The 23,019-nt window shown below is 47.1% G+C and overlaps 1 protein-coding gene across 3 annotated transcripts in view; it reads left to right on the top strand.

Moving 5' to 3' along the window:
- Positions 1-23,019, top strand: part of STAG1 (STAG1 cohesin complex component) — a 1,346,357-nt gene that overhangs the window by 479,403 nt on the left and 843,935 nt on the right. For all 3 annotated transcript variants that reach the window (XM_078665875.1, XM_078665876.1, XM_078665877.1), the window contains exon 4: positions 4,081-4,248. In XM_078665875.1, coding sequence (XP_078522001.1) covers positions 4,081-4,248 — 168 coding nt within the window. The remainder of the gene's footprint in view (positions 1-4,080; positions 4,249-23,019) is intronic.

Consider the following 23,019-nt stretch of genomic DNA (forward strand, 5'->3'; position numbering starts at 1 on the left):
AATCTGTTCTGCACCACTACACTCTACCCTGCACCATTCCATTATACGCCACTGCAATCTACTCTGTGCCACTCTTCTCTACATTACTGCATTCTACGCCAATGAACTCTGCACCATTTTACTCACAACCAATGCAATGTATGTGAATCTAGTCTGCACCATTGTAGTTTGTCACTTCAATTTTGTCCACTCTGCAACACTCTACAATACTCCACTCTGACTCCATTAATCTCTGCTCCACTCCTTGACACACTGCTCCACAATACTGCGCCACTCTATGCTATAGGAGAGTAGGGTCTGCTTCCTATGGTCACCCCCACTTTTTTCCCTGATTCACTGGTTTTTCGACTGGTGTGGCTGTGGGCCTGCTCATCAGACCCACAGCCCAGCTGTTCTCTCTCTAAATTCATACCATGTACTTTAGGTACATATCCAATTGGGTATTGGGTCACCTTTGTGAGCCCCTCTATAGTGTACAATCGGTACCCAGGGCATAGGTGCATCCAAGGCCTACCAGGGGCTGCAGCATGTATTATGCCACCCCTGGCTGGCCATCCAAATTGACACAACTGGCTGATCAGTCAGCTAGGGCAAGGTTGTGTAATCACCCCTTGCTTAGGTATAGTATTCCTATACCTACCATTATATATAGACACATATACACCTATAAGTCACTCCTATGGCAGGCCTTAACAATCCTGAAGGCAGAGTGCTTGGTTTTATGTGAGATGGTGCTCTAGCATGAGCTGAGCCTGTCTGCAGCTTTCAGAACCATGTGCTTATAGCTGTTCTATGATATAGCCATACCATATACTCTTAAGTGCATTATTATCCTCGCGGTTATTGCTGACTTTGGTTTGGCTTTATCAAAACATGTCGTGTAAGGTGTCATACGCTTTGGAATACTACCCCCCCCCCCCACTCCGCCAGTTCTGGCGGCGGGGGTAGCACTCCACCCTTCTAGAGGGAGAAGACATGTAATTGTAGCTTTACCTGGTTGAAGTTAAATAGAGCCGCAGCATCACAAAATGGATGCAGCTGCCATAGACACAAGTCTGACCTCCTGCTGCTGGACGAAACTCCAGCAGGGGAGGCCTGGACAATAGGTTTCCTGTCTTGGGAGGTGCTAGCACCTACCCAGACAGCCTGTAGTGTATTGGGGCAGGGTGGGTTGAATGAAATGAGACACTGCCAGGGGCACACAAGGTGCTCCATGCATAGCCTGGTTCAAACCAGTTGCTGGGGCACTCCAGCCCCAGCTCTGGCACGAAACTGGACAAAGGAAAAGGGTTGTGACCACCCCTTTCCAGGTTCCACCCATAGGAGGGACCTAGCAGGTCATCCAGCCCCTTAGATTGGTATAAAGCTAGGAGCTGAGTCTAGAGACTTGAGATTATCCTGAACTGAAACGAAACTCTGGACCTTCGACATTCTACTGCAACTAGAAGACTGAAGAATCTCCCTTGTGGTCAAGGAGTGGCCACCCTGTGCAAACAGGCACCACCAGTAAACTTGCAGGTTTGCTTTGTCGATGCTCCAGCCGGATCCCGAAGACTTAGCGAAGCAGCCTCTGGACTTCCAAACTTCTCTGACTCCCACCCACATCCACATCAAAGCTGAGACCCGTGGCGGACACGAGAGACGTGGGACCGGACCTCCTGCAGTAATTGCTTTTTGCTAACTGTGCAGCTTCTGAGGCGTCCTCGAAGTTGTGCATTGGGGTTTGAGAAGCCCCAACCCCAAGCAGTAAGTGCACCGAAGCTCAGCCCTCCACACTCCACGAGTGTCGCGTGGGGCCTGCGCCTGCATTTCCCCTCGACGCGTCTTCGCGGTTGCTAGCCCGTTGGCTAGTGGCCCTCCTGAAGACATCACTTTGAATCAACACAGCTTGCCTGGTTGCTCTGGGCTTGCTCCTGCTTTCCTGTAAAGGGGAAGCTCCACAGACCTTGCTGGTCTGAACAGAAGCCGATCTTCCCTTTCTGCGTGAGTTGCATTTGCCAAGGCTTGTTGGGTCCAATCCGGATACCGATGCCGCCAACAGCGAGATCCTTCGTTGGACAGTCCGTATCCATCTCCTGGTCATTGTCGACGCCTCCTGGTCCACGTGGCTGCAGAGACAAGCTTCACATCCTCACCTGATTGCATTTCGACATCGCCTGGTTCCTTCCTGGTTCTTTCCCGGTCACTGGCTAGTGACCCAGACTCTGTCCCCTCTGCTGTCAGGTTTTCTCGACTCCGATCCACCCTTGGATCCACCCGGACAGCTTCCTCCTGGTCGCCTGCAGCATCTTCTTGCAGCTCTCCATAGGATTCGATGACGAAACCCGACACAAAAGAACACCTATGCACCCGGCTTCGCTGGGTGAGGTAACTAGAGTACTCCGGTGCTGCTGTGGGTAACAACTATCCAAGTGTCCTAGTTTAACTGGGTTCTTCCAAGGTCCACCCGGAATGTCCGAAATCAACTACTTTGTAAACTTTACGTTCCCATTGCAAGTCTATGGTAACTCGCGTGTGTGTTTAGACACTGCACACGCATCCTGTGGGTCTCCTACTTCCAGTCCTTTGGTTGATCAGTGTAGCCCCAGCGATTTCCTAGGCCTACTCACCTTTCCTGAAGTGGTTCTTATACCACTTCTTTAGTATGTGGTTCATGAGGCCCCTAGGGCAGAATTGTATTTGTGCAACTTATAGTATGCTTATTGAGTAACTTGTGCTGTATCTCGAACTCTGACCTCATAAAGAGCGCAGAGGGGTTGTGTTTTAGTAATAAATACATATACATTTGATATATACCTTGTATGGTGTCCTTTCATTTGGTATTCAAGGGGTTGTTATTGGTAAAACAATTGGCTTCACATGCTCTCTGAAGTATTAGCCTAAGACTGCTTTGTCCATGCTACCACTAGGATAGCTGGTCTAATCATCATTCATCGAACGATTGCACAAATGATGAAATGTATTTAATTAACACACTAATGTAAACTTTTAATAGGAAGACTGGAACTTTTCTAAATTCAATCGAGGCCACTCATCATGAACACTGTATTCTGCTTGATGCAGTTCACTGCTCATGCAAATCAATCCTTTAATGCTAACTTAATTTGTAGCATCAAATTTCAAATTTCTTCACAGAACGTTAAAAGATAAATTTATATACACTTTTTTAATCGGTTTCTATTTTATTTTCTAAGCAATTGCGGACCCACAGAGTAGACTTTTCGGACCCCCAGAGTCCCCAGACCACAGGTTAAAAACTACTGCTGTATGCTGCTCCACTCTACACCACTTTACTTCACTCTCTGCCTATGCACTCTTACACTACTCAACTCCACAACACTCTATAATACACTCTATACTACACTACTCTTGACACTCCACACCATTCCGCTCTAATCCACTCTACGCCCTTCGACTCTGACACTATTCATTCCACAGCACTCCCTGCCATTCCATGACACTCCACTTTAGTCAACACTACTCTCCACCTCTCCATAACATTCCACTGTACTCCACTTAACACTCCTCTCCACTCTCCTTTACCTCACTAACTTTTAGCCATGTTGAACAGCAGCCACGCCTGTGTATAACATGGCTAAAACATATTGGCAAACCAATAGCTCTTGCATAGGATAGGTGAGGCGTGTTGGCTTTGCCAATGCTCGTTTTTCTTTCAGAGATGCATGGGGAAAACAAATGTGTGGCTAATGAAATGTATACCTTAGCAACCCTTGAGCCTTTTCCCCAAAAGTCTAGTTTTCCTTGTATCTTTCGAAAACTTTAGACATTTTTTGCATGCTGAAACGTAAGACTGTATTGCATCTAGGAGTTTTCATTTAATCTTAAGCATCGAGACTTCCTTTATTTATTGTTGGTTGAATGACAGTATAGAGGACACACATTCTGGAGAAACTGGTTAAGATATGTAGTGTTTTTCCTTCATCGTCATGAATATTGGTTTTTTGGCTTGGAATTGGTAATATTAAAATACACATAAAATAACTGTTATTCATGCTTTAGCTGCTAAAATAACCTCCATGTATCTAGATACATTTACTGATATACCTTTTTGATTCTCAGTCTGCAGTGAAGAAGCCCAGGAAATCCCCCGGGGAGAAGAACCGCATTGATCCCGGGTCAAGAGGTGTGGGACGAGGAAGAGCGAATGGTTTCCCTCAGCAGAATGGAGAGGGAGGAGAACCAGTCACGTTGTTTGAAGTTGTTAAAATGGGCAGGAGTGCTATGCAGGCAAGTTTATTGTGACTACATAATTGCCCCCAGAGATAAGTTGCCTGATATTGTAATATCTTAATGTAAAAACAGATGTCTTTAACATAGTTGAATGCTTCCAAGTACTCTTGCAGGGAAACGTGGAAAGTAGGTCATCCAGTGCTGGAACCAATTTTAGTGTTTATGACTAACAAGTGGACTACATTCGAGAATGTAGTTTTCCTTTAGAATGAGTGGCACACTTTAGTTACTGTCCCTATTACATTATCTGAAGAACCCTTTTTCAAAATGTAAAAATGTTTTACACGAAGACCTACAAAAATAATTAGACTTGGCAGAATACTCAAGTAAACATTAATGGATCAGGTCGTATTGTGAAGCGGTTCCAGTGGTCTAAAACTATTACAATTATTGTCAAAGGTTCTACAACGTACAGAATCTTGAGGCACTTCCCGTTTAGCCGATCAGGTGGTTGCAACCATTCGAAAAGTGAACATATGGTCTGTGGGTAGATACCGAACTGTAGGGGCAATCTGTATCCAGACAAAATGTTCACCTCCTTTGGGGACAGACCTTTATGCTGTACCTTCAATGCTGTTTGAATTGACACACTTAAATTTCTAGCATCTTACCTCATGGACTTCTCCAGACTGAATAGTCATATCCTGACAGATCCCCAGCATGCCTGAAAGGTGGCGGACCAGAAGCCACATGTATGACCTGGACTTTCGAAACTGCCTGGATGGGTAGTGTGAGATGGCGACAAAATTGAGACCAACAACCGATAATATTATAGAGAGACACTGCCTATTTGGTTTCATACCCAAGCCCCAAAAAAGGAAAGTACTATGTAGACTTGCAACATAGGGCCTATGTTAGAAAATATCGCACAGCGATACAGTAGTTGTCTCCTAATAGCTCTACAAAAATGATATGGGAAGAAAGGTAGTTTGGAAGGGGTCTTGGCTGAAGAATCGAAATTTGCATAGCAGAGTAACGGTAAGTTTAAATTCTATTAAGGACACGGAGGCGAGGATTATGCTTTTGTACCTTCTTCGCTGTTTATTACAAAAGTCACAGCAGCCAAAAACAATTTAAATAACAGCCCTACCTTTTTTGAGAACAAAGGTTATGGGCAAACAGAAAACAGACATCAACTACAACTCCCATGAGTATCACTATGCAGTCCACATTATAGTCCTTTCTCAGTCTCCACTGAAGCTAGACAGGACGTCCCCTTCATGACCACTTCCTCTTTCTTCGCGCGAGGCACGCTATGTCATTACTGATCCTGCTTGGCACCATCATTTCCTATCAAGAAAAAATGCCACAGCGGTGCAGGGCATCCAAGCATACGCAATGCAACATCAGCAAGTTACAGCGACATAAGACTGGAAACCAGATTACTTACTGCAGTACGGGCGGGTAGTCTCCACAGGAACCGGGAGGGATAATCCTCGCCTCCGTGTCCTTAATAGAATTGAAACTTACCGTTACTCTGCTAGGCAAATTTCGATTCTATGTCAGGACCGGAGGCTTCAGATTATGCTAGTTTAAAGCTTACTCACCACCAAATGAGCAATGTCAACCACAGGTTTAAAGTAAAACCTCTTAAACGTGGAGTCCGAAGACCAATCAGCTGCTCGCATCAGATCCTCCAAACGAGCTCCTAAAGAGAACGCCATCGAGGCTATGGCCCCTCTAGCCGAATGAGCACCAAACTGCTTTGTGTCAATACCAGCTTCCTGCAGTATCCACCGTACCCATCTGGCGATGGTGGGAGAAGAGACAGCCTTGTGCGGCTTTCGCAGCGCGATCAGTAACTGTCTTTCGCCCGGAGGGCGAAGCTCCAAAGTCAAGTCCTCATAAGCCTTCAAACACTGGACTACACACAACTTGGGCATGTCCACGAAGCATGGGTAGGAAATCGTACGTGAACCGCACTTCGTGCGACGTCCCAGCGTGAAAACCACCCCGTCAGGAGAAAAGACTCTTGCCGCGACATCCAGGGCGCGTACATCTGACACTCGTCTGCACGACACCAGACAAAGAAGCATTGCCAATTTCGCTGAAAGCTCCTTCAACTACAGATACCTATTCTGAGGCCATGACAAGAAAAGGTTCAGCACGAGATTGACATCCCAAAGAACCGAATAACGCGGTTCTGGGGGCAGGGACAGGCGAATTCCCCGTAGGAGGCGGCACACAAAAGGGTGCTCCCCCAGCGGTACACCCGCAATCAGCTGGTGTCCCCGGCATTTAAACATTTGGGATCCAGTTTCCACTGACTGGAGTCCCGCAGGTACCTGGAATGCCAGTCCGCAACCTGGTTGTCTCGACCCGGCAGGTACTCGGCCGTAACTGACACTTGATGCGCCAGGCAGTAAGTCCAGAAGTCCTTTGGCAAGTCCGACAGGGCCTTGGAACGAGGCCCCCCAGGTGATTGACGTAGCGCACCGCCGAGACATTGTCCATGCGCAACAAGACGCAGGAACGAACCGTGTCCTTGGTCCAGCAACGAACCGCAAAGGACCCGGCTAGCAGTTCCAGACAATTGATATGGAGCTCCTGCTCCCCGGAAGACCAGGCGCCGCCTGTGGAAAAATCTCCACAGCGGGCGCCCCATCCGGCCCGGCTGGAATCGGACTCTATCACCAAGTCGGGAACCGGACCGAAAATCGCCCGGCCATTCCAGGCCTCCATGTCAGTAACCATTAAATGAATGGGGTGTCGCCCACAAAATCAAAGGACCTGGGTATAAATAATATGAGAAAAAACAATGGTCCTAGACTATTGATTAGATTGACATTATCAGGATAACATTTTGAATGAAAAAATGCGATTAAATCTGCATATTTAGAATCAAGCTATATGGGAGAAGTTTTTTTGAAATGGCTATTATAGTATATGTATTGCATACAAGAAATTTAAACGATACCCAAAAGGCAACAGATGTAATCTCAAGATTGGATGTAAAGTAAACACCATACCCACATTTCAAATTTTTATGTTATCAAAAAACAATCACATTTATTTACAAAATCAAAAAAAGACAATTCTACTAATACACGGCGCAAAGACTATAAGAGTTATAGTCAAGGTGAAAGGAAAGGGGTGCTCAAGTGAAGAGAAGGAGTAAAGGAACAATTATAAAGTACAATTTCAATATTTACAAGAAAACAACAAGGCGGCAATGCTTCCGCTAGTTGAACAAGCCTGTCCAAATTGTTCAAGGGAAAAAGGGGGGGGGGATGGGGCAAACTGGGGTACAGGCACTTTAGGTAAAAAGCGTCGACGTTTCGACCCTGATGCTCTCGGGATTTTTGTTTCCTCGGCTGCGGGTCTTCTTCAGGACGTGGGCAAAGGGTAGGGATAAGGGAGAGACTTGGCCGTGATCACTCTTGATGTCTGGATCAGCCACCTGGGGTATAAAAGTGGGGTAGGTTTTAAAAGGTGTTCAATTTAGCCGATTACTATTTTTTGTGTGCTGCTGGGTACATTACCAATGAAGCTGGTTGGGTCCGACTCCCTCCAAGCTTTCTGGGGTACACCTATCGGGTAAAGCAAAGTGGGACATAGGTCAGTGCCCTTCTCCCAAGGGCTACCGGCTTTAGATGTACAGTCCACTTCTAATCGAACGGGATTCTCAACTCACCTAATTGTTGTTTGGGTGATCCTATGTAGATTTGGCTTGTGTTCGGAATAATAGGACCTGTAAGGGACGAACAAATTTGATTAGTCCCGGATTAGGGGGACCTATAGTCAATTAAGGCCCTAGGTCAGTGTCAAGGTGCACTTACCAATGTCTGGTGGATCAGTGGTAGTGTCCTACCAGCGCCCCCACGGGCACTCCGGTGGTGTCGATATTCTATGACCGCCGCTTCTGTAGATCTATAAAGACGAGTGGCGTGATATTTGGATTACCTCTTCTTCGTCTCTGATTGGAAACAGGTACAAGCGTTACCTAATTTAGAATAAAAGGCAGAGAAGTTCCATTAGATACTTCTTCTGTCCGTATAAAAGGAATTGAATTAGAGCTAGTGGGGAGAAATACGTGCAACCATATAGTTGTGTTTTCTCACCTTGGCATCCTCGAGTGAATATCGAAAAACACGGGATTACATCTGTTGCCTTTTGGGTATCGTTTAAATTTCTTGTATGCAATACATATACTATAATAGCCATTTCAAAAAAACTTTTCTCCCATATAGCTTGATTCTAAATATGCAGATTTAATCGCATTTTTTCATTCAAAATGTTATCCTGATAATGTCAATCTAATCAATAGTCTAGGACCATTGTTTTTTCTCATACTCCATGTGAGTAAGCCACCAGCGCATCTCCTCCTTCACTTTGTCCGACAGGGGAACCACCTGATCGTATGTCAGACCTCTCCGGAGATGGTGCGCCTTGAGGCGCTGTAGGGCACGATAATGCAGGGGCCCCGGAAAGATTGCCTGGATGGAGGACGACAGCAGGCCCACCACTCGGGCAATCTGACGGAGAGAGGTGTGCGATCGCAAGACCGTCTGGCGGAGGATGTGTCGAATCTTCCCCAACTTCTTGGATGGGAGACTCAGGGTACATCGTACCGAATCCACAGTAAAAGCGAGGAACACCACCGTCTGAGACGGGACCAGAACAGACTTCTCGCTGTTGATTACAAAACCGAGATTCTGTAGCAAGGAAATTGTCTGGCGGAGCTTAAGATCCGATTGTACCGGGCACTGTGCCATCTCCAGGATGTCGTCCAGATAGACTATCATCCGGATACCTTGGCTCCGCAAAAATTCCACCGCCGGCCGAAGGAGCTTGGTGAAACACCAAGGGGCTGAAGAAAGTCCGAAAGGAAGGGCGGTAAACTCGAACACCTGACCCCTCCACCGAAACTGCAGAAAGCAACGGTGCGGGGGGTGGATGGGGACCACCAAGTAAGCATCCTTGAGGTCCAAACGCACCATCCAATCGTCGGGAAGTAAGACGTCTCTCAGAAGATGGATACCCTCCATCTTGAAATGCCGGTAGACCAACCAACCGTTGAACTCTTTGAGATTGATCACCGGACGCTTCCCCCCGTCTGCTTTGTCCACCAGGAACAAATTGCTCAAAAACCCTGCCGGGTGAAGAGTTGACGGGCAAATAGCGCCTTTGCGTAGCAGGTCCGACACCTCCTCGTCTACCAACAGTGCGTCCGCACGAGAGAAGACGATAGGTGGGGGAGGCCTGTGTTGACGGGGTTGGTCGTAAAATTCCACATGGAAACCCTGTATAGTTTGCAAAACCCAAGCGTCCGCCGTGAGCGGGGCCCAGGCATCTGGAAACAAAGCCAATCGACCCCCCACGCGGACCGTGTCTGCCGAAATGACACTCACCGTTAGAGGTATTTCCGGCAGCATTCTTGAATCCGCCACGGAAACGTTGTCCTCTGGTGCGTTGAAGGTATTGTAGTTCTGGAAGGAGTTATACTGTCCTCGCCCGGAGCCTTGATTTCTATTGGTCGCCTGTTGACCACCTCGGCCGGTCGCGCGGCCCCCTCCGCGACCGGCCCCCCTGGAGAAACGTTGATGGAAGACCCTTTTGATATTTGACTGGGCCCTATCCAGGGATGTGAAGGTATTTACAAACTTCCCCAGTTCTTTAATAAAGGGCTCTCCGAAGAGACCCCCCTGGGCCACTGCTCCCGCTTCAGAAGAGGCTAGGTCACCCAGCTTAGGATCTAATTTAATTAAGAGGGACCTCCTACGTTCAGTAGACAAGGCGCAATTCGCGTTCCCCAGGAAAACCACTACTCTTTGTGCCCAGTTAGAGAGGACCTTCAGGAGAGATGGGCGCCCCGGACTCCTTGGCGTCTTCCGCCATATCTAGTATCTTCGTAATAGGGCCTATGGCATCCAAGAGCTTATCCTGGCAAGAACGCCAGGAGCGGTCGATGCCTTTGCGGGGGTCCTTAATAATAATAATAATTGACAAACTTTGCCAAGAAAGTAGCCATTTTCGGGTCCAACTCTGGGGTTAGGGCAACCTTACCCTCCAGCGTAGGTCTGGGGCATTCCCCACGCAAACAGCTCCTCGCCTCCTTTTCTAAGGGCTTGCGAAGGCGGCCAGCGACAAACTTCGCCACCTTCTCCCCCGGGGCCCAGGCCGCGGACCGCGGATACATTATTTCATCCGGGTCCAACATGCCCGAAGTATCCCGTGGAAGCTCGGCGGCGGAGCCCGAAGGCCGCCAAGAGCGCTCCGACCCATCCTCAAAGTCGGTGTCAGCTGGAGTAGTCGGGCCAGGAGACAAAGGAGCCGACCCTGCAGTGGCCGAAGGGCCCGGGGGCGGAGAGGACGCAGGGGCAGGGTCTATCGCCTTAGCTAGGAATGCGTCCCGCAGCCTTTCAAAGGCGTCCTTATCTACACCCTGCGGTCCACCCGACACCACGTCCCTACAGGGTTTCTTGGGGGCAGGGGGAGTAGTCCCCGTTGGCGCGGTAGAGCCAGCAGAACCCCCTAAGTGGGCCTGAGTCACCCTCTCGCACTCCTGTATAATTCGTGCCGAAAGGCGATCCTTCATAGGTCCCACTATCTCTTGGACACACCTATAGATCGAGCTATCCACAGCCTGGTAGAATTCATCATCATTGAGGTAGCCATGCGACTCCTCCTCATAGTACTCGTCCCCCATCAGTGATAGACGCTACGCGCTAAATCCCAAGCCTTAAAATGTATAGAATGGCTAGAAACACCCAATGATAGGGAAGCAGGCTAAAGCCAGTGCAGTAATTTGGGGCAGAACGAAGCTGCTTGAAAATAGGGCCCAGTGGAACCGGGAATCAGGGGGGGCACTTCACCCCACTAGCGCGCAGGCCCTCTTATGAAGACCAGGCCTTCGTCACCTCCCCGCGCGCTAGGCTCACAATGTGAAGGAAGCGACACGCAGAGTGCCCTTAGCCGCCCGCAGGCGTCAACGCGACGCGGTCAAAACCGCAATACAGACCCCCATCGGGGCGTAAATAGTAATATTTTGTGGGGCAATACAGCTCTCTCGAGCGTCGGGGTGAGGCGACAGGGGCAGGCTCGGCGACAAAAACGTTCTCCTCAGCGCGCACCCTGACAGGAAACGCGCCGAGGAGAACGAGACGCACCAGCGCCCCCTGGTGGCCGGAGGCGGCAGAAAACGGGCAAACGTAGGAGCCGAAAATGGTCCCGCGACTGGAAAGGGCTCTGTAAATAAAAAACGGAGCATCAAACAAACCCCACAATCAAACGGTAATCGAAACCACAAGGTTAAAGATCCCCACAAACCCCAATCATGTTGAAATGAGGAGAGAGGGAGAAAAACCACTTAACTGGCTGCGAAGCAGCGAAGAAAGAGGTAGTGGTCATGAAGGGGACGTCCTGTCTAGCTTCAGTGGAGACTGAGAAAGGACTATAATGTGGACTGCATAGTGATACTCATGGGAATTGTAGTTGATGTCTTTGTTTTCTGTTTGCCCATAACCTTTGTTCTCAAAAAAGGTAGGGCTGTTGTTATTTAAATTGTTTTTGGCTGCTGTGACTTTTGTAATAAACAGCGAAGAAGGTACAAAAGCATAATCTGAAGCCTCCGGTCCTGACATAGAATCATGAATCAGATAGATCAGAATGGATAAAGGAGTGGCAGATTTAGTTATGAGGACGTAAGTGATGAAGACATTGGCAGAGCTCTTGAAAAATACTCCCCTTCAATAGCTGAAAGAATAGTACATATACTGGATGGTCTTATGGGGGGGGGGTCCTGGAATAATCTAAACTCTGGTGTGTAAGAATAGTAATTTGAAGCGCTCATTGTGTGGGAAACAGTGAAACGTGGACGTTAACTAGAAATAGAATGTTGTTGATGGAATGCTTGTTAATAACAGAATATTAAGCAAATATTCTGAGAGAAGATACTTATGTCAATGTGTACTGGTTTATTGAATTTTCTTTTGTGTCTGTGGTTCAGGTGACTAACGGTAACCTGAAAATTCTACGTATTTAAATTAAAAAAACAGATTAAAAAATGTGTTAGGGATGTTGGATGGAAGCCCTATTTGCAGTTTATTAAATAGAATTGGTTCTTACAGTTTGGCGTTATTCTTTAAATGGTCTTTACGGCCAGACCTGTTCTTAAAGTTAGACTGATTTTTAGGAGTGCTGCACGATCACTTAAAAGTTGAACATTTGAGGCTGGACCTTTGATGTCATCTACAGCTTGTGAAACTTCCTGGTAGAAAGAGAGCAGTTTTGTGCAGATGTGGCCAATTTAGCACTACAACTTGTACTTACTGGCTCAGTGTTTTTGGGTTAGTTGGTGACATTGTATCACAACCAAATTTTTGTCATTACAAGCTGTCTAGTTAAATGACCGCAGCAAGAAACGTTGAGGCCAATTTCACCAGATTCTGTCGTAACCATACACTTTTTACAGTAACGTCATCGCATATGCAGCAATGAACTATAGTAGAACTCTGTTAGACTATCACATGCTACAAGCAGATGACTGAAAAGTGATTTTGCATCTTTTTTTGTCGTCTTGGTGGTGGTGTTGGTCTGTTTGAATTTGAGCTATTCGGTTAACCATTTAGATGATTGCATTGCATTTTAGATGGTGTATCTTTCCTAAAATGACCATTCTGTTACATTGAGCTGGTTCAAATGGTTGCCTAGAAGGTGCACTATCCCTGGCTGGTCGTTCACAACCTTTGTAAGCAAATATAGGGAATCGGACACTGTGGGGCCATATCTGGGCTGTAGAATGAAGGGAGACAACTGGTTCCAGTTGGGCTACTCTGAGTTGCCCTGCTACCCACTAGATTCAGAACTGTATCTAAAGAGAAACATTGTTTTCTTGAAATCTTGGTCTTTTCCTGTGTGCACATTGCCTGGGCCAATTTCACCCACAATCTAGAAGGACTGGATGAAGAAGAGACTTAGAAAGTTATAAAGAACATGTTTGGCTTCTAGTTTCAACGTGGTACAAAAACTATTATATGTTGCCCGCATTTAGAATAAAAACTAATGCCCTACCCAGAGCTACAAATCAGGGTAAATGTCTTCCTAGGGCCCCAAAATGTCTAAAGTTGAAAATGTTCTATCCATGAGACAGTAGTGTGGCTAAGACTGAGTTGATTTCTGGTTTCCCAAAATATTCTGCTAGTAGGAGAAAGGGGTGCTAACATAAAACAGGCAGATGCAGACCTGAGAGATGTCTTGTTGAGTACGGCAGTAGCATAACACTATTAGTGCAGCATTGTTTAGGACTTGTTTGATTAGAGATGCTTCACTTTTGGGAGCCTTGAGAATCATGAGAGGGACTGTTCTTGCAATTGTTTGCCTAATTTACCTGTCTCCTTGACAAGGACCAATGACATATCTTCTCTTCAGCCACCTATTTTTTATTTCAGTATGTTATTGAACTGTGCATTTTGTACCTTATCCACGGGTTCATCTGTATTAATCAAAGCAGTTTTTCAGCCCGTTAGGATCTTTTCTCCAGTATTGGATTGTTCATAGATTTACATGCTTGAATCATCCCCGTTGTAGTGGGAGTCCCAAGGTATCCTTATAAAAGCAGTAGATAATACTATCATAAGCTACAATGCAAAGAACAGTCACTGCAATAGCCTATCCACTTTCTTTTGTAAAAAAAACCAAACTTAAGTAACAGCTAATCGGGCGACAGCACCCTGTAGAACACTCCCAAGAGAGGCTAAGTTCCTCAGATTTTCTACTGCACGTTGCCTGACGGGAAGTCTCCCTGAGGTCTGCTAAGTTTTTTTTCTTCAAAATTACCAGATATCTTCTTGAAAATGTCGGATTCTTCAAAGAAAGATCTCTTCAGGTTGTGTGCAACATGCGTTAAGAATAGGCTGCATGCTGAAGCTTTTCATAACTGTATTTACGGTGTCTACCCCCAGCATAAAGTAAAAGACTTCAAGGTTTGTAGAACTTTCTCAACCAAAACCCTTAGAGAGGGTAGGTTGTTGATTTGGCTGCAGAGACTGAAAATTAAATCTGATGTCTCTGATGTTGAGGGAATTTCTGCCTCACATACCTCTGCAAAGATCTAAACGGAGAGACCGGTCTCAAGAATCTCCTGAGGGTAATAATAAAGAAGCTTCTTGAAAATCCCATCCTGAAGCAGGAGGTCCCTCACGAAAAGGATAGCATTAATTTCCTGCTGAGGAGAAAGGCCATCTGACCTCTAAACATGAGAAACCCTCTTCAGAGCCATCTATGAGGATTACAGTCTCTAAAAAAAACTTGTCGACTGTCCCATCCTGTGTGTCCCCGTCGACACAAATCACCATCTGGCATGTTTCCCCTGCATCGTCGTCGTCCACTATCTCGTCGTTGAAGAACCCTTTGTCAATGACGGTCTCTTCTGCGCCGTCGACGGCGGCTCCAACAATGATGCTTGTAGCGAAGGTACCCTCACCGCGACAACTTCCTCGTCGAGTATATCTTCTCAGTCGACGATGACTTCCTCATCGACGTCTACTTCCTCTTTGTCAACTTTGATGATGACAGTTCCCGCATCGACGGTGATGGCGACAATAATTTCGCCATCAGTTCCTATTATGTCCTTGTCAACGACACAGACTCCACTGCCGTCGACAAAGCTGACGATGCTGTATGCTACCCTGGGCCTCAAGCCACTGTGGATATTACAACTTAAACCATTAAATCCTTTGTCGTTCTCGTCAACGACCCCATTGACGAGGCATTTTCCTTCATTGGTTTTGCCCTTACATCCTTCAACATTTTTGAAAGGGTCTGATGAAGATGACATGATTAGCCCTGCTCACAGTCCGTCTCGGCTTCTTAAATTCAGGACGATGATGAAGACTGAGGGTTATTATCAGCAGGACTTTCACGTGCCAAATCCAAAGATGGAATACATGGAACCTGTTCGTGAACCCATGGTCCACCCTCCTGTGGCATTAGCCCAAGAATTGCAAGATATGTTGCAGGATTATCATACTCTTTTTCCTTTGAGTGGACTTCCGCCTCCACGGACATCTCCGCCATGTATGTATGAGTCTAAGGCTAGAACATAGTCTGTGACTGTGTTTTACCTTCACAACAGCATGATATCTTTGATGGGGAGTTAGAGGAAGGTGAAACTCAAGGTACAAGGCCAACTGGCAATGAGTGGGAAGATTACATAATCTCAACACCTGCTTTCCCGTCTCCTCAGACAGCGAATTCTCCACCGAAGGACATTGGCATCTTCCACGTATTGATGGAAAGGACAGCTTCTCGCTTTCAGTTATCAATGTCTGTCAAGCAGTCTGACTGCTTTCTTTATGATTTTAAAGACCTATCTCGGAAGACTGAGAGCAATACCTATTGTAGACCATATTTGGGAGGAAGGTGTGAAGGTTGTTAGGAAAATACCTGCTACAGTTATTGCAGTTTTGCATAGAATAGAAAGTATACGGATCCTGATGAGCCAGCTTGTCTGGTAGGGCATACGAAACCAGACTCAGTAATAACTCAAGATGCACAACGGAGATTGAGGAATCCCTGAGCTCCTATCACCACTCCACCTGACAAAGAAGGGAGGCACCTTGATATAATGGCAAGAGGCTTAACACCACCTCAGGCACTACTGGGCGTGCAGCAAACATGATAACAATATTAGGAAGATGCGTCCGCCAAATTTGGTCCAATATCGCTCTCTACTTGGACCTCCTTCCAGAGGACTAGAGGCGAGAAATACTCTTCTAGAAGATGAAAGGTCTGCCTCGGATCATTGATGCGCCGTGAATGTGGTTTCTCTGTTCTTTTGTCAGGTCGCTGGAACAGCTGTCCTTTGGTGGCAAGATTGGTTAAGAGCAACAACATTTCGCCCTGAGGTACAAAGCAAAATCCTAGATATGCCTTTTGATGGCGATGCGCTTTTCTGTAAGCATATTGATGACGCCTTTCAGACCGTTTAGGCAGACACCGAGAAGGCTAAGTCTTTGGGCACGCTTCAATACAGGAAGACCCCTTTTCGTGGAGTCCGTGGTAGAGGAACATATTAATTTAGCAGAGGTTACCAAGGATACCAAACTCAGACCTATAACTCATTTCGCCCTTCCTACCAACCTCAATAGACCTTGTGCACCACCAGACTGCATACTCCAGGCAACCCAGATGTAAACAACTGGTACAGTCCAGGGATTCTGTTAGGAAATAGTGATGAGGTCCCGGCGCCTGCTGCTCTCTCCCCTATCATTTCAACCAGAGGAACTCGCATCTCACATTATTTCAGTCAATGGCAAAAAATTACCACAGACAGATATAATCAGATATGGCCATACCCTGGAGTTTGTCGCAGTACCAATTCCTCGCCCACCACAAACATCTCCATCATCCGAACTTCAGTTACTAAAGAAGGAAGCATTTGTGATGCTACAAAATTGAGCCATAGAATCAGTACCACGCTATCAAGGGGGAAGGGCTTCCACTCCCGCATTATTCTTATGAAAATGAAACCGGGAGAATGGCGTCCCATTCTGGACCTCTGAAAGATAACCAATATCTCCTGGTAAATCACCAGTAGATACTGCAGCTTCTGAACCATTCAGATTTTCTGTCCAGCCCAGATTTACAGGATGCGCATTTCCTTATTCCTATTCATCCCAAACATCGAAGGTTCCTTCGTTTCACTTTGGCAGGTAAGCACTATCAGTTCAAGGTCCTTTCCTTTGGCCTCTGCTCTGCTCCGCTCCCTGGGTGTTTACCAAATGTCTTGCCCAGTTGGCAGCACACCTACGATTGAGGCCTGCAGATCTTTCCGTATCTCTGTGATTGGCTAGTGAATGCTTTTTCTCTTCACTGGGCCTCGGAGGACATATCCATCTGCCTACTACTATTTCTCACTCTGGGGCTTTCAATCGACTGCCAGAAATCCGTTCTCACGCCTCAACTGAAAACTTGAAAACTTTTCTCAGAGAAACATTGGATACCCTGAAAAACAAAGCATTTTTGTCCACAGAAAGGCAAAACACCATACTATCATTGGCTCACAGTCTATCGAAAAAAAGGTTGCTTCCGTCAGTCGCCTCAAATCCTTTCTCGGCTTGAGGTCCTCAGCCATCCTCGTGGTGCCTCATGCACATCTCTGGATGGGACATTTCCGGGAGCAGTTGGACAAGCAATGTCTTCAGATGACCGGATCATTCGAGGACATTATTCAAATCACTCTGGTCATGAAAAGAGCATTTCCTTGGTGGCAGTCTGCCAGCAATCTTTCCTTGGCCCAGACCGTCCTCTCTCCACTTCCAGTTAGTCCTGACCACGGATGCTTCAATGGAAGACCTGGTGGCCCATATTCAAGGCCTTCAAGGAAGCGTCAAATGGAGTCTTTCTCTTTCTCCAAGTTGCACATCAACTTCCTGGAATTGAGGGACATTTTCCTAGCTCTTCAGTAGTTTCTCCCAAGAATGTGAGCATACTCCGTCCTCATTCGTACAGACAATACCACCTGCATGCACTATCTCAACAAGCGGGGAGGAACTAGGTCACGGATTCTATCCTTAGAAGCTCAAAGAATCAGAAAGTGGCCGTTACTACACCCTATCATCATCAAGGCGGAACATCTTCAAGGAGTGAAAAATAACCTAGCATACACCTTGAGCAGAATAGGACAATCATGCCATGAAGTGGAACTCAATCAGTAGATTCTAGACTCCATCTGGACACTGGGAACACCCAACTTTGACCTCTTAACATCTCAAGAGAACTGAAAATGCCAGTTCTTTGCCAGCAGGGAACCTCAAAGGGGGTCATGGCGGAATGTGTTTTTGATAAGATGGCCAGGAATCTTTGCTAATGTTTTTCCTCCATGCCCTCTCATCCCCAAGATTCTAATAAAGATGTAAAGAGAACCGTGCCAGCTGATTGTCATTGGTCCACGTTGGCCCCGCCAGCATTGGTTCACAGAACTACTCCTGCTATCCGAGTCCAGGCCTAATTGCGTCCCAGTGAGGACTCTGCTGACCATGAACAAATCACAGAACCTGCACCTACATCCAACTTCACTTCAGTTGCATGCTTGGCACACAAATGCAATGAATTCGAAGATTTAGACATTCCACAGGATTGTAGGGATGTTTTGTCCAAGGCTAGAGCGGAGTCTACCAATAAAACATTCAGGTTAAAATGGAAGTGTTTTTCTTCTTGGTGTCTTCGGAACAATATCCACCCTCTTCTCCCTCTCTGGAACAAGTCTTGCCTTAGCTACTCTCTTTGGCAAAGTCAGGACTGACATACCCATCAGTGAGGGTCCACCACGCAGTCGTCTCCCGATACAGTCGCACTTCCGATGATGCTTTTGTTACTCTCGCATTACCAAGCAATCCATGAAGGGATTATTCAAGACTTTTCCTCCCATTCGGTCTCCTCCACCAGGATGGCGTCTCAATGTGGTCCGATCTCAACTAATGAAACCACTGTTTGAACCAATTCACAAAATTTAGCCCAAGTTTCTCACTTGGAAAGTGGCATTGCTTTTGGCACTTACCTCTGCAAGGAGAGTAAGTGAAATAAAAGCTTTTACTATAAGAGAACCGTATCTTTGATTTACAGAGGACTACGTTTTACTGAGAACAAATCCTAAATTCATCCCGATGGTACCAACTCAGTTTCACCTTAATGAACCTGTTGTCCTCTGCACATTTTTCCAGAATCCCTCCTCTCCAGCAGGGAAATGTCTTCACTACTTAGGATGCATCAAGTTATATTTGCAAATGCAGAACGTATCAATTGCTGGTCTTATATGGGCCTCAAAGACTTGGTTCTGCTGTCGCAAAGAGGACTATTGCAAGATGGATTGGTGGAACTATTCAGCTCTGCCATACTAAAGCGGGTAAACCACTCCTGATCAAGGCCAAGGCACTTTCTACAAGGACAGTATCTTCTGCTGCTCTTTTTTCTAACGTCCCGTTGGACAGGATTTGCCATGCAGCTACATGGAAGAGTGCACATACTTTCATGTGCCGTTATTGTTTGGATTTGGTAACTTACAGCGAGGCAGCTGTAGGACCGGCGGTTTTACGTTATCTGTTTCAATGAGGTAAGCCTCTACTCTTCGAGGTATTTCTTTCTTCATGTGTGTGTTTACCATTGTAAAGTTATGGTATGCTGTTTTACTTTTGCACGTTACATTGTTGATATGCTAGTGATAAACCACTACATTGTATATTCTACATGTTAAAGTATATGCATGTATATTGTTTTGCAGCGGGAATCCTTTTCTGGATTCACATGCTGTGCATCATTCCGCCATCTAGTGGTTGGGTCTGGAATGGTCTTTTTTTGTCTCTTGTTTTGGTCGCTGTCGACCACCATTTGGTGTCTGGTATGTCCCCTGTATGACGTCAGGCGTATCCTGGAGGTTGACGTGTGTGGTGGCCATCTTCAGATTCTTTTTTCTGCCGTTGGCTCTGGGAGCAACACGGGAAGCTCAGAAGAAAAGATGTTTTTCCCGAAAGAAACGTCAAGAAAAGATTGTCATCGATAGGATCAGCGAGAAGAGACCTATCGTTGACGCAGAGTCGTAGACAGAAGCACAGCGGCCGGCACCAGAGAACCACGCTGGGGCACAAATGGCGAGGTAAGACCCTTTTAAATTCTGCCCTAAGTGCCATCACAAACCTGCACTGAGGGATCCACCCACCTTGTGCAACCTCTGCCTACCCAAGGATCACCAGGATAAAGACTGCAAGGCCTGTGCAGCGTTCGTGCCGAAAACTCTCGGGACACGGCAAAATCAGAGACAGTCCCACTACGCCACGATGTCGATGCCAACACAGAAACCTTCCATGAGCGAGATGGATTTCCCGAGCGACGAAGAGGAACACGCAGCTCCTGCAGAATCCACTTGTTAGGGATCGAACGTCGAACTTATAGAAAAGGACACCGAGTAAAAACGCACCAAAAATAGACAAAGGAATCAAAGACAAAGACTGACAAAGTAAGAAAAAACCTCAGTCGGAACCAAAGGGCCATAAACCAAAAACCGCTGCGGCAGCCCTGACGCCAAGCAAAAAGGCGATCTAAGGTCAGCCACGCCTGAAAAAAACCCGCGGCACCCACCTAAAGGTTGCAGAAGAGAGGTAGTCCAACAAGGCTCCGAAATCCAGGTATGACGACACCGAACCCGCTAAAAAGGCATTGACGCCGAAAACGAACATTGATGTCAAAAAGAAAATGAAGACCCCGGCATTCGACGCCGAAAGGGCCCTCTAAGTCAAAAAGAAGACTCAAGGAAGAAATGGCTGCGCTATTGCAAAGGAAAAAGGAGTTCGACGACTCACTAAAGGAGTATCGAATCCCTAAGGCTCCGGAAGTTGAACCTGATACCGTCGATGCCGAAGAGGCAGAAGGCGCCGAAGAAGAAGAAGAAGATGGTATTCTCCCATCACCACCAACGCCGGAATCTCGCGGCGAAAACCCTGAGGAATACGATAATGTACCAGAGTAGGAAGAAAGCGAAGAAAACCTCGGCACCGAGAGTCCTGAGGAAGAGATCTGAACCTATCCCTCAAAGGCATCTCCCCCAGATGACATTGCCTCCTACAATGAAATTGTTAAAAGGGCTGCAAACCAGTTTGGGGTGTCCCTAGAGGGAAAAAAAGGGGGATACATGTTTCCTGTTGGAAACCCTGGCACCTGCAACTAAAGGAACACGATCTTCCCATGTTGCCAAGTATTCTGGACCAAGGCAAGGAAGCCTTCAAGGAGCCAGCACCTAACAGAGGGGTAACTCCTAGAGTGGAGAAAAAATATAAACCCTCTTCAAAGGACCCAATATATATACAGGGAAACGTTACGCCAGATTCCATCATCGTAGCAACGGCCAGAAGGAGAGCTAACACAGTCTCCCAATACAGGACCTAGAAGGAACACAAACAGGTGGGGAAGCAAAGTACAACATTAACAATAAATAAGGACCATCACAAGGATTAAAGAGCATAAAGACAGAAAAAAGAATCCGAAGATGTCCACCACGCACGTTGACTTCCAGGATGCCGTCTGATGTCATACAGGGGACGTACCTGACACCAAATGGTGGTCGACAGCCATCAAAACAAGAGGGGAAAAAATTAAAAAGACCATTCCGAACCAACCCCTAGATGGCGGAATGATGCGCAGCATGTGAATCCAGAAAACTCTTCAAGCTGCAAAACTGCTCCTACTAGTAAGTAACCATTTTGTTACCTACCATCCTCTAAAGGTTTAGGGTATATATTGGTTGTTTCTTTGCTCATTTGTCTATGCAACTGCTATCTACTCTGATTCGAGCATGTGAATCTATGAAAGATCCAATACTGGAGAAGAAAGAGTTACTTACCTGTAATTACGGTACTTCAGGGTGAAGCCTTGACCACTGGTTCAAGGCCAGCACTCTCCCCAGCAGCCTCGCCTGTACGCGGCGCTCCTGTCTCCCAGCTCCGGGTTCGAGCCAGCAGTCCACCCGGGGTAACGGCTCTTCCCATATCTTGTGTTCGCCGTAATTGTCTTTGTTTCTTTCTTTTCTGTACCCCATATTTTGTGTGCCTCCATTCACTTCTGTACCCCGTTAATTTTTACTTCCCATCAGAACCATACTGAACATCGGCGAAACCGCGGCCCTCATTTTCCTGGACCTCTCAGCCTCCTTAGACACAGTCTGCCACCACACCCTGCGCACACGCCTCCGACGCAGGGATCCAACACAAAACCCTGGACTGGATCACCTCCTTCCTCACCGGTAGAACCCAGAGAGTCTGCCTCCCCCTTTCCGCTCTGAAGCCACCATGATAATCTGCGGCGTGCCCCAAGGCTCATCCCTCAGCCCGACACTTTTCAACATCTACATGGCACCGCTCGCCAACATCGTACGAGCACATCGTCTCCTACGCCGACGACACCCAGCTGATCCTCTCCCTCACCAAAGACCCAGCCACCTCCAAATTCAGCCTCCACAAGGGAATAAAGGCAGTCACAGACTGGATGAAGATGATCCGGCTGAAGCTGAACTCTGACAAGACAGAGGTCCTCCTCCTCGGACCCACCCCCTCAGCATAGGACGACTCCTGGTGGGCGGCCTCGCTTGGAACCGCCCGATACCCACCAACCACGCACGCAACCTGGGGTTCATCCTGAACTCCACGCTCTCTATGACCCGACAAGTCAACGCTGTTTCTTCCTGCTTCAACACCCTCTGCATGCTCCGAAAGATCTTCAGATGGATCTCACCCGAAACCAGAAGGACGGTCACCCAAGCACTCGTCAGCAGTAAGCTGGATTACGGCAACGCACTCTACGCAGGAACCACGGCCACACGCCAAAAGAGACTCCAATGCATACAAAACGCCTCTGCACGCCTCATCCTCAGACTCCCTCGTCTCAGCCACATCACCACCCACCTTAGAGACCTGCACTGGCTCCCGGTCAACAAGAGGATCACCTTCAAACTCCTCACCCACGCCCACAAAGCACTCCACAATGCCCGACCAGCATACCTCAACGAACGACTGTCCTTCTACACCCCGAACTGCCAGCTTCACTCTGCTGGCTTTGCCGCCGTCCCATGCATCCGCTGAATGACCACCGGCGGCAGATCGTTCTCCCACCTTGCCACCAAGACTTGTAACACCCTCCCCGCACACCTGCGGCAGACCCAGGACCTGCTGACCTTCGGGAGACTCCTCAAGACCTGGCTGTTCGTCCAGTAGCTGCTACCCCCCTGTAATTACAGACAAGTCACTCATTGTTTTTCAAAATGTATTTGCTAACTACTCTCGC

Source organism: Lissotriton helveticus, chromosome 11 (assembly GCF_964261635.1).
Source record: "Lissotriton helveticus chromosome 11, aLisHel1.1, whole genome shotgun sequence".
NCBI classification, from domain to species: Eukaryota; Metazoa; Chordata; class Amphibia; order Caudata; family Salamandridae; genus Lissotriton; species Lissotriton helveticus.